The sequence below is a fragment of a genome, unplaced genomic scaffold (genome assembly GCF_019419815.1).
Source record: "Pyrus x bretschneideri cultivar Hongxiangsu unplaced genomic scaffold, Pyrus_bretschneideri_v1 Contig18, whole genome shotgun sequence".
Classification (NCBI taxonomy): Eukaryota; Viridiplantae; Streptophyta; class Magnoliopsida; order Rosales; family Rosaceae; genus Pyrus; species Pyrus x bretschneideri.
Genome location: NW_025999479.1, coordinates 1625114 through 1637181, shown reverse-complemented (window position 1 = coordinate 1637181; position 12068 = coordinate 1625114). Strand labels below are relative to the sequence as shown.

Sequence of the window (12068 nt, the reverse complement as noted above, 5' to 3'; positions counted from 1 at the left end):
AGTTTAAAAATTCAAAGTGATAATGTAAGAAGAGTCTCTTATAGCCCATTCTGTGGTGTTCCAGTTAGCATCTTAGGAGGCTCGAGCCATATTAAGTGCGGCCACGATAGGCAAACTACAGAAACGGAGACATTGCCCCTTGCTCTGCAAGTTCCAACTTACCATCCAGTTTTTGAAAAGATTATACAACCAAATGATTGTGGTTGCTATACACCATCCAGCTTTTGAAAAGGTTATAAGATCTGAACCTAAGCTATACACCATCTGAGTGAATAATCGAAAAGGCTATCCAAAAATTATCCGAGTGGTTGCTCTTAACTCCGACTTGGAGTATGATTACTTTTATACTGAACCAGCGTACTACGCCAAGTACATTATGCGGCACCATATGTCTAATGCAGGTTTGAATTAGGCATCTAGACTAGGAAACCCTCCAGAGAAATTTTTATTTTAGTGGAGCTCTGAAACACAAAAACACCTTAGACAAGTTAACTAAGTGTAGTTCGACCAGAAATGCTTAGGTCCAACGCATATGGTTTGACAGAAAGATCAAAAATGTGTTTCCGATCCACATACAAGCAACCAATTCCTTAACAAACTTTCATTTAAGATTCACTAGGATGAACACATAATTTGGACTAAGAAGAAAATCCCTTCTTGGTGGCACGTTGCAACTATTAAAATCCTCAAACTTGGAATGGGCAAGATGAAAGAACAAACGGACATATATGCTCACTTAAAGGAAGAAGATTATACTAACATTAAAAACCGTAGATCATTCCGAGCATGACTCATCACTTTCTCATCCTTTATCTGACCAATGCATCAAAGCATGTTTAGAGTAGAAGATTTTTCATGAGTTTTTAAATCTGGTGTCAGAATATGGTGGTACTCCGATTATCACAGTGAAAATCTCTGCAAACACTAAGTTTGGGAGGCAACATTTTTCCGAATCAATGTTATCGAGAGAGGCTTATAGCTCTGTCCCATGCTTACAAGCTTATTCGTGTTTTGCTCTGTTACTTATTACTCTATAGGTTTACTTCATAAAGATTTGTCAGATTAAAACTTTATTACATGATTAGGAAACACAGGATGAAAAGTTCCAAGCGCTTTACTCTAACAGGATTAATGACTTCGGTAAAACAACACTTAAAATAATGTGTAGGCACATGTGTATTGTATAATCAAAGTCCCATGAGTTGGGAAAAAAAGTACAATTCTTTGGGAAGACACGCCTTCAACCTTATCGCGAAATTTCTGTAACAAAGGTGCTTTATTCCAGTGTTGATGCTTGTTATTCTAGCTTGCACAGTTGACTTTAGAAGGATGATGAGAGGATTCAATGAAGAAGAACCCACTGAACAATCTCCACACTCTGCTTAAGTTCAACGCGTATGCAAAGGCTGCAAGGAGGATGTTGCTATGGAGCAGAGTATGGAGATATAGAACCCGATGAGGAGAAAAGTTTACTAGAGAAAGGTTTTGGCTTGTCCTTAATTTTTTATAACAATTAATGTTGCAGATTTCTTGGCTACATGTCCTAATTATCAAGGGCTAAAAGTGAGGAATGGGTACAAGAGTTAAAGTATAGCAAGAATGGAGGAGAGCCATACTTTGGATATGAAATTTGAAAGAGAAAAGTTTGAAAAAAGGAAAGAAAATATAAGTTATGAGAAGAGTCTCTGAATAATCTCACAGTTGAATTCAGAATGCCTCACCTCGAGATTCATGTGTCCAAAGGTAGAAGTCAATTGATAATGTAAGGAGCCGCCCCTTGTTTATTGTGCACATGTAATATGACATCCCTCATCACTGTTGTCTTCGTGCCACAATTTTCGAGCCCGCATGTCTAAATCTAGAGCATCACAACTCACGGCTTACGAAGTTGAATTACCACGTGTTAGAAAAATTCAAAATGATATGTATTTCACTTTACTTCAAAAGGCATGGTCTTTGGATCCTCAAGGGGAACAACCCTTTCAGTTGCACAGTTAGGGGCAATTATACAGGATCATAATTTTTCAGGGCCGGAGTAAGGTGGATCGGAACAAGAATACCTCAGAAGTCCCGTCATGGACAACTTTCACCACGGAACTGTACAAATGGATCAGCGATGCCCCCATTATCTTGTTTCGAATAAGTAGGAAGTCTGTCGACTTAGCTAAGATTGACCATGCTTGTTCCGCAAGATAAGGAAACTAGATCTGGTATGGAATCAACCAGGTTTCCTATATTCTTGGACATTCCTACAATTTAGAGATTTGGCGTGCGGTATATGTAATCACATTCTTATGAGGATGCAATATTTACTTCTAGATATCCTTTGGGATTCTCAAAGTTTAATACGGATTATATATCCTAAAAGGACTCTATCTCGTCTGGTATAAATACATCCATCCAGGGTTCACCTCTGGTAACACAATTATCACATGCTCCATTCTCTAGCCATTGCTTGAATCTCAAGTATTTGCTTACTAACTTGACCGTTAGAGAGCCTTTGGCAGGCATCCAACCAGTCCTAAGGTTGCTTATGGTAGTTTCTTGTTTTATAGGTAGTCGAGTTTGTGCATCTCTACTGCTCGCGGCTGTGCACGAATTGGTTCCAACAAGCACCAAAAATAATTTGAAATCAGGTTTCATTTTCTCATTAATCCTACTCCTCTTTCTCTGCCCTCCAAACAATACAGTCAGAATCAAAATCATTTGGGCCAAGGATTGCAAGGGAAAGGGTGGGTTGATGATTGGACGGAAAGGGGTTGGGTTACAGATAGACGGGAAAGGGAGGAGTCGACGTATTATAGAGGGCGGGTGGTTCGACGAAGCTGGCGACTTAGATCTGGAAGAAGACTGACTGGCGGGAGTTGATGCTTGACTTTGCTATTGTTGATGAGACAAGTGACCCGCGAGATGTTATTATTTTTAAAACACTTTTTAAATTTTTTTGCTTTTTATATGATTCACATGGCACAATATTATTATAACACTGGGTTCTATCTATGTGCCAAGTGAGCACACTGATAATTTTTTTGATGGGATTCTAACGGAAGAACGAGATTGATTTACGGCATCTAATTTTCAGGATGATTTCAATGACTAAAGTGAGATCAATTTATGATCAAACATTTTTTATTTTATTTTTTTATTTTTTATTTTTTATTTTTTTACTTCCGTCCTTCCATGGCCACTTCTCTAGTGTTGCTTACTTTTCAAGCTTCTGAAATCAAGTCAGATGCATATTCCTTATTTTTGTTGGGCATGACCTTATGATCCTATGGAAGTCAATCATGCATGTTCTTGTAGGCACCAAGTCTGTCTCTACTCACTACGAGCCACCAGCAGAGATTTGGTTTTTGATTCTAAAGTAACTAAAGATATTGCAACCAATTTGCAACTTAATTGAAAACAAACCAACCAACAATGTCCAACCTGTCAAATTACAATAAAACACTATACAGAGATGAGAGATGTTTCTTTTACGTTGAGGCAACCACGACTGGCACTAAGGCCAATAGCAAGTCAACTAACAAGCACTTTTTTTAAGTCCTCTACTGCTGATTAATTGACATTGTCAATCAATTAATTTTATCAAATATTAAAAAAATATATATATTGAAAGAGCTCAGCTGGCGGGTAACGTTGGTTTTGGTTGGCAAAGTTCACATGGCTCTCACTTTGTATCATTCAATTCAACACATCACATGAAAAATAAATTAATTAATTAATTAAAAAAAATAAATAAAAAAAGAAATTTTAGAAAAGAAAAGTGTAGCCCAAGAAAAAGTTGAGCACCTAGCTAGTGACTTAAGAAGAATCAGGAACCACCTTGAAAATGGCCTCCCCTTTTCTTTATCAAACGTGATCATAGTTTCTTTTTCCAAACTTTTCCCAACATTTTGCATCCTATTGGATTTAAAGGAAGCAAACACTTTTAACTTTGATCATTAAAGCTTGGAGCTCGATCAGCAAAAAACTTTTCTTTATTTGTCTTCAACAATAATACAGCCAGCCATGGATACTTCTATGAAAAGAAGAACGCTGCTTAAGGTCATCGTCCTTGGAGATAGTGGGTATGTTATGCCATAACTATTTTTCTTTCTGCTGTTAGTTTTTTATACAAGGATATTGGAAGATGGTAATTGAACTTGAGCTCTCATGTGTAAGGACGAATGTCCTTCAACCAACTTAGTTACAAGCTCCTTACACTAATTCTTCTTTTCCCCTGTAATGGGCTTTGTTCACTGATATGAACTATTTTCTTCTTTGGCGCTCCCTACAAACGCGCCCCAACCCCCCCCCCCCCCCCTCCTCCTCTATAGAGAATAGAACTTGAACGAGGCCTTCCCGACTTTACCGTCTCATAAAAACAGCTAATTTTGATTACCGCTTGAGGGCTTTACTCACTCTTCCACCCCAAAAAAAACGAAAAGAAAAAGTAAGATCTATTCTTTTGAGCATTTTCTTTACTGATATGAACTATGTTCTTCTTGTTTGTGTGCCATTTCAGGGTAGGAAAGACGTCTTTGATGAATCAGTATCCTTTCCATATATGCAACCGGAACCGTAATTATATATGAACACACACACAGACAGAGAATTGATCAGTTGTCATGAATTCTGTATTTTATGATGTTGGTGTTTCATTTCTCTTCGCTTGTATGTCCAAGCATTTAAACTGGAACTTATAGTTAGTAATTGATTCCACATAACATGGTTTTATGCAAACTTGTGCATGGCTACATTTGAATATACTGCAATGTGTGGATCCTTTATGTTTTGTCCAGATATGTTTATAAGAAGTTCAATCGACAATATAAAGCTACAATTGGTGCAGATTTTGTCACCAAGGAACTTCAGATTGATGACAAATTGGTGACTTTGCAAGTGAGTAATTAGAACATTAATAGTATCTTATATATTATTCACATACAGCTAACTAAACAAGGCTTAATTATGCTCTTTTTTAATATGTTTACTGCCTTCGTATTTGACAGATTTGGGACACAGCAGGGCAAGAAAGATTTCATAGTCTTGGAGCTGCGTTTTATCGAGGATCAGATTGCTGCGTTCTTGTGTATGATGTGAATGTTAATAAATCATTTGAAGCACTTCAGAACTGGCATGAAGAGTTTCTCAAACAGGTTTCCTAAAACGCTTCTTCATTTTTCCAATTTGTCAGTTCATGGTACTTAATATTTATTTCCGAATATTTTCATTAATGGTTATCAGGCAGATCCAACTGACCCGGCAGCATTTCCCTTCATACTACTGGGAAACAAAATTGACATAGATGGTGGAAACAGCCGTGAGGTATATATACATGGATAAATGATGCATCCTGAAAATTTTCTAAGCTTTTATTCTTGGAATTAATACAACATATTAATTTTGCAGGTTTCTGAGAAGAAAGCTAGGGAATGGTGTGCTGCAAAGGGAAACATACCTTACTTTGAGACCTCGGCGAAAGAGGATTACAATGTTGATGAAGCATTTCTATGTGTTGCAAAAACAGGACTAACCAATGAACATGAACAAGACATGTAAGTACACAACTTGACATGATTACCATTCTTTCTATACACAACAAAATGTACAGGGTTCATTCTGGTTCCTTCCACATCTTTTATTGTTGCCTATCTTAATTATGGTATGCTTGGCTGTTCTTTCAGCTAAAAGTATTTCAAGAACGGCTAAAAGTGGTTTTAGAATGGCTAAAAGTGCTTTCACATAACCAAAAACACCCGTGATAACATTTGGAAGCAAATGTTCAAATGCTTCTAAGTTCCGGGCTCGGAAAAAAGATAATGCTTCCAAGTTAAAAGATTTGTAGTGTGCATACGGAGAAGGACCTAGTAGCAAGGTGTTCAACACACTTCTGAGTGTTCATCTAGGAAAACCACTGTTCTAAAAATCCCTGCCTAGCCGCTAGACGGCTAGCCACCGTCCCGATTAATGCCTAGGCGTTTGAAAATTAAGAAAGGGAACCAAGACCAGTTGAGGCGCTCGCCTAGCCCGCCCAGACCTGCCTAGACACCTGCTTAGGTTACAACTTACTTAGACAAAAAAAATAGATAACTTTCATTTTGCATTTAATTTTTTTAATAAATTGTAAGAGACTTGTTGAATACTTAAATGAGCACACACTATATGCATGTTCCCCATGTTTTCATTATGTTCCAATACTTCATAATACATATGTCATTCTATTTTGTAGTTTATGATGAAATTATATATATTTAAAGTATAAACAGGTACTTATTTACACGAAATATAATGGATTTACTTAAATCCGCCTAATCCGCCTAGGCGCCTCGCCTAGCCACCTAGACGCTAGGCCTTAGCTCGCCACCCAACTAGCGCCTAATGTCTTTTAGAACCTTGAGGAAAACTTGGATTTCATCGTGCTTATTAAAACAGTTCCAGCGAAAAGTTTTTATGAGCATAAATGTTTCGTACAAAATCACTCTCAAACAAACCCATCGTTACCTTTTCATTTCTATGTCGAAGGTACAACATAACCAAGCTAATATGCTAGTTTTCAATGCTGCAGTTACTTCCAAGGTATTTCAGAAACTGTTTCAGAAGCAGATCAAAGAGGAGGCTGTGCATGCTAAGGATGGGCCACCTCTTCTGAATATGTAAATTTTTTCTATAATTTTTTCATTCTTTTGAGGGTGGAAGAAAATATTTCATACCTTCATGTGTTATAGTGTGCCATCGAGCATTCCTAAATGTACCATTGTGAGTCTATATTTTAGCTCTAATTTTCACAACTGCGTATGAAATGAACTATGTACCATTGTTTCTGTTCGAATTAAAATAACCAAGACAGAAATATCTTATTATGAGTATGGTTTTCCCTTCTCATGAAGCTTTTACTTTTAGGTTCCGAGTCTTTTCTCTTTCTTTTCAATATAACGGTATTAAGAGCGGGGAATTTGGATTAAGCCACATAGTGAAACAACCATAATAGGATATCAAAATGTATTATTCATGGGACTTTAATCAAAAACCTCTCACTTACAAGTGAAGAGGAATACCACTAGATTGTAGTGTTAGTGGCTAAACTTTAACTATAACTATAAGACACCTAGATAAATACTTTGTTTTATACAACTATGTTGACATTAAGGGTTGAGAATAAATTGGTATAGAACTTGTCACACCCAATCGGGACATACGTCTAGGATCGACACGTGGTGCTTTACTGTAGGGGATATGAGGAAATACGAACAAGAAATACCAAACTGAAATTATAATAAAATAAGCTGGTGGGTTCTGGTCATAATCAAAACACCGAGAATCCCGAAGGATGCACCCATACATCCATTAGCCTTTCTAAATCAAAACACAAGGTTCTCAAATCTATCGTTCATAAATACAAAACTACGGCTAGAGAGACACAGTTTGACCGAAGCCTATACCTTCTAAGCTTCACATTGTAGACTGAATCCAAGGCATCAATGAACCAACAGAAACAAGGTATGCGATTTTGGACCACTTAATGAAATCAATGAAGATTGGGTTCTGGACCACTCAATGGAACTGAAAGAAAACAGGATTCTGGACCACTTAACGGAATCCGACAAGAAAGGGTTCCAGATCACCCAACGAAATCGAGGAGTATGAGGGATTCCAGATCACTTTTGAAGTCAAGATTTAGTTGTTTTTGGCTTTCTTTGTCAATCTTGTAATTATGTACCATAGATGCTCTTTAGATCAATTTTCCTTAGATTAGACTTTAGGATACTTGGTTCTAAAGTATGGGTTATCGAAGATCAAAGTGCTAATGGTGTTGCCTCAACGCAAGTAAGGTTTGTACATGTATATGCATTTTACGTTTAAATTTTTTACGCATTATGACTAGTGAAGTTGTCCTGTCAGAATTGCTTGCTGTTTTTATGCTAGCTGGGCACGCAATTTAAGGCAGCCCACATGGGCTGACTGACACCTTTTATATGAGATTGAATCTATTGATCTGCTCAGATTGCTTTTACATTTGACAAGTGTCTTTTTGTATTCTTTTCTGCAGCAATCAAAGGTTTTGCTTTATAGGGTTAGAAGATTTCATTTCCTTATTGGCGAGAAAGATTATTTTTTAGAGAGTGTCTTTGTTTGGCATCTCCAACTCAGATCTCCTAAGAGTATCAAGCATTTTCTGGGTATAGTTCTTCATTGAATATTTATTAAACTATCCATGAAAATGATTGCTTAAATCTTCTTAGAGGCTTTAATATGCTAGTTTTCAATGATGTAGTCACTTCCAAGGTATTTTAGAAACTGTTTGAGAAGCAGATCAAAGAGGAGGCTATGCATGCTATGAGCATCCCCAATTAGGGGTTCTATAGGAGGCTGGAAAAGTGGTGGATATACCTCATTTTAGAGCTCTAAGAACTCTTTGCGTCTCTAAAAAAGAATCTGCCCCAGTGAGGGGCTATATACCTTTCAAGCTCTATATAGGGCTATACATTTGTTTATGTGGTGATTTCATTGCGCAACAACTTTTTTGTGTGTGTTAACTATTCTTAAGTTAATTTTTTAATGTATTATCTAAATTCTTTTTATGAACCTTTCAATCTAAAAAAATTTAAATTCTAACAAAGTTAGATTTCATCACTTATGAACCGTTGGATTAGATTCTCTTATCTCAATCTCATCTGTTGGAAAATTCAAATGTCCACTTTGCACTCCGAAATAATTAGATTGCACATGTGTGGAACTAATATGCACATAAAGGCTAAGTCTTGTCTTTGTAGCATTTAATAACTAAATTGTAATGACTTTACAATTTAGGTTGGTTTGCTTGTTTATTCTTTCAAATAAATAAATTGTAAAGCCCATACAATTTAGGTATGTCGTTTTTTATGTTTTTGGTTTAGGTCTTATACTACCAATGTCATTTCAATATGTAGTGTCTTTTTATTTTGAAATTAATAAAAGCAAGTCATCCTTTTAGTAGAACATCTTATATCATTTTATATCTTAAGCATTAAACATACAAACAAAATGTAGGACCTTCGGAAAAAAAATATGTAAAAAAAAAAAAAATATATCAAAGAAAAAGAATAAAAAATGAGAGTATAAGTGTACTCGCAAGTAAAGGAAGTGTGATAGAATTTGGCTCATATTGGTAGCTACTTTTCTCATGGGACCCATTGTTTTTTTGGGGCTGGATGTAGCCTAATTTTTTGCTACCCAAGGAATGAAGTTGCCAACCCAAGTGATGGATCTAGTCCAATATTCTCATTCATTAGGGATGAAATTTCTCTTTTTTTTTAATTTTTTGATTTTTTTGTCGAAATTAGGGATGAAATTTCTCACTAGGACTTCAAATGTAGTAACCTCATGAAGGATAAAGTCCCCATTGGGGATACTCTAAGGATGGGCTATCTCTTCTGAATATGTAAGAAAATTTCTTTTGAGGGTGGAAGAAAATATGTCATACCTTCATGTGTTATAGTGTGCCATCGAGCATTCCTAAATGCACCATTATGAATCTACATTTCAGCTCTCTAATTTTCACTTCTGCGTATGAAAATGAACAATGTACCATTTTCCTACTCGAAATAAAATAACCATGACAGAAATATCTTATTATGACTGGTTTTCCATTCCGATGAAGCTTTTATTTTCACGTTACGAGTCATTTTTATTTCTTTCACTATAATGGTATTAAGAGTGGGGAATTTGGATTAAGCCACATAGTGAGACAACCACAACACGATATCAAATGTAATATTTGTGCAGCCAAAAATAATTTCAAAAATTCTAGAGGATTAAAGATAAGGATTAATAACCCAAATTCTATCTTTAATACATTCCCAATTTACGATTCACTACATTCCCAATTAAAGATTGACTTCATTCAAGTAAGTAATATCTATTTAACTCAATTAGAGATATTTATACCATTATCTCAAGATATTATTTCCTACTTAATATCTTGAGAATATTCTCTCCATAAACCTTGGATGCTACTATGTGTAGGGTAAAACCCTAACAACATAGCTGGCCATTCCCCTATACATTCCTCCATCTCTACCAAATTTCGGTAAGCTTTTGGAACCCCTCTCCCTCCACCTCATAGGCCTGTGAGGCTTAGGACTTTGATCAAAAGTGTTGATTGTTTTACAAGTGTATTTTTGCCAAAGGAAGAGACGGCAGAAATTTGCATCGACAAATTGGTGCTTTCATTGAGAGCTTATTCAAATACTCAAAGAAGACTCTCGTGATTGGTTTTTAAAATTTTCTGCTACGTTGAATTTCTCACACATCGCATCAATTAAGTTTTCCTAGAAAAGTTTCTTGATCAATCCTTGGAGAAAGAATACAATGATAGGAAATTCAAAAACCACGGTGAACGGAATCCGTACGTTCAAGGATTTGGACCAGAGAGTGAAGGCAAGGACATAACCCCATGATGGTGATCCTTAAGACTAAACGTGACCCAGTAACCACAGCAGGGCTACCAGGCCACGACCCAAGAAAGTGTCATCTAGCGCGCCGATCCCCAAATCCTTGGGCATGAGGCCTAGGTCTATGCAATGGCCCATAAGTATGAGGCTTGAGGCGTGGCAAGCCTACGGCAGAAGGCTCATCCTACTGTAGTAGCAAGCCTTGCTGCATAACTATACCAGCCAACAGGAGGAGTCTACAGGCAGGTGGCCCAAGCCCACCTAGCTGCCAACTTGGCTTACCTCACTTCCAGCCAAGCCCAAGCCTACGAGGAGCAAGCACTAGCCTAACACTCAGTGCAGGCCCAAGGCCAGCTAGCACACGAGATCCCCGCGCACGGCCCAACCACCTAAGAGAGTTGGCCCGCCCTGCGACTCGCTCTAGTAACCTATTGTACAGCCCCAGATCAGTCCAAGATCATTTTAGGCAATCCAACTTCTGACCATTGAACTAACGGTCGACCCAGGGATGTTTTCACCCATTTTTTCGTTGGTATGACCACACTGAGCTCGAGTTTTATATCTGTAACTCATTACACTTCCATCACATATGGAGACGCCGATCATCCATACTCTTCTACTCCAAATGGCGGACGTCACCTGCCCTGGCAGGTCATCGACTTAACCAGCGCCCTCGCGCAGTAGACCACCTTGGTAAATCAGCTTCTTAAGTGCAATGAGACGCAGCGCGTCCCAGATGAGGTGTCCCAAGCAAGACAAAGACAGATGATCGTGACTCATTCCAGCAACGTCCTAGAAAACAGCCGTTCAGCCCGCCACGAACCATGTGTTTGGGTAATGTACATTCTTGGTTTGGCCCGCGAGAAAATGTCTTCTTCTGCCTCAGTATGCAGAGAAACTTTCATTCTCGACTTATATCACGTGTTAGTGTGCATTCAAGGTTGGGTCTACACTCTAACGAGCACTCCGAACATTCTAGGTGAAGTGTCCACACGAGGTTAGGTCCACAAAGAGATCTTTCTGCAAGGCACCAAAGTAGGCAACTGCATGACAGACCGAGGAGAGCACGAGAGCAGGCTGGCTCAAGTTCAACTGGCTGGCCCCACTAAGTGCGACAGCGAGCAGCTCTCTCACTAACCATAAATGAACCGTTTGCACCACAGTCCCGACATATATGAGCAGGACATGCAGAAGAGCAACATGGGCCAGCAGGGCAACACCGGGGGCAGCCGGAGGCTCCGTTGCCCCAACAAAAGCAAATCCAGAATGAAGTACAAAGACTCATAGTATAGCTGATTGGCTTCTAGCGCATTAAAACAATCGACGATGTCCTTTGGAGAGACTTGGCCAATATGAGCATGCCACCAATCACGGATGAGATCGAGCAGACGGAACCACCGCAGAAGTTTAGCCAGCTACGTTTCACCCTTTGTCAAGGGAAATGAAGATCCAAATAGGCACCTGAAGCACTACCGCACACAATGACTCCTTACAGCAACAATGACGTTCTCATGTGTAAGATTTTCGCTGCAACATTACAAGGCAAGGCCCAAGATTATTTCCACGCCTTATCACCGGGCTCAATCTAGAACTTCAACGAACTTTCTTTAGTTTTCACCAAGGAATAATCGTCCTACTGCTTAATCAAAAAGA

At 38.2% G+C, this 12068-nt stretch overlaps 1 protein-coding gene across 1 annotated transcript; it reads left to right on the top strand.

Moving 5' to 3' along the window:
• Positions 1 to 2801: 2801 nt before the first annotated feature.
• LOC103928960 (ras-related protein Rab7) lies at positions 2802 to 6822 on the top strand. Its single transcript, XM_009338092.2, has 7 exons — positions 2802 to 4070; positions 4508 to 4534; positions 4785 to 4884; positions 4995 to 5141; positions 5230 to 5310; positions 5395 to 5540; positions 6551 to 6822. Exons 1-7 carry the CDS (start codon positions 4012 to 4014, stop codon positions 6612 to 6614), a joined length of 624 nt encoding a protein of 207 aa, XP_009336367.1. The 5' UTR covers positions 2802 to 4011; the 3' UTR covers positions 6615 to 6822.
• The last annotated feature ends 5246 nt before the right edge of the window (positions 6823 to 12068 follow it).

What these genes read in the sequence shown, in the direction of transcription:
- LOC103928960 (XM_009338092.2), top strand. Translation starts at nt 4,012, where the DNA reads ATGGATACTTCTATGAAAAGAAGAACGCTGCTTAAGGTCATCGTCCTT. An exon ending in AAGACGTCTTTGATGAATCA is followed by an intron (nt 4,535 to 4,784) that starts GTATCCTTTCCA and finishes TGTTTTGTCCAG; the next exon opens with ATATGTTTATAAGAAGTTCA. An exon ending in ATGGTGGAAACAGCCGTGAG is followed by an intron (nt 5,311 to 5,394) that starts GTATATATACAT and finishes TTAATTTTGCAG; the next exon opens with GTTTCTGAGAAGAAAGCTAG.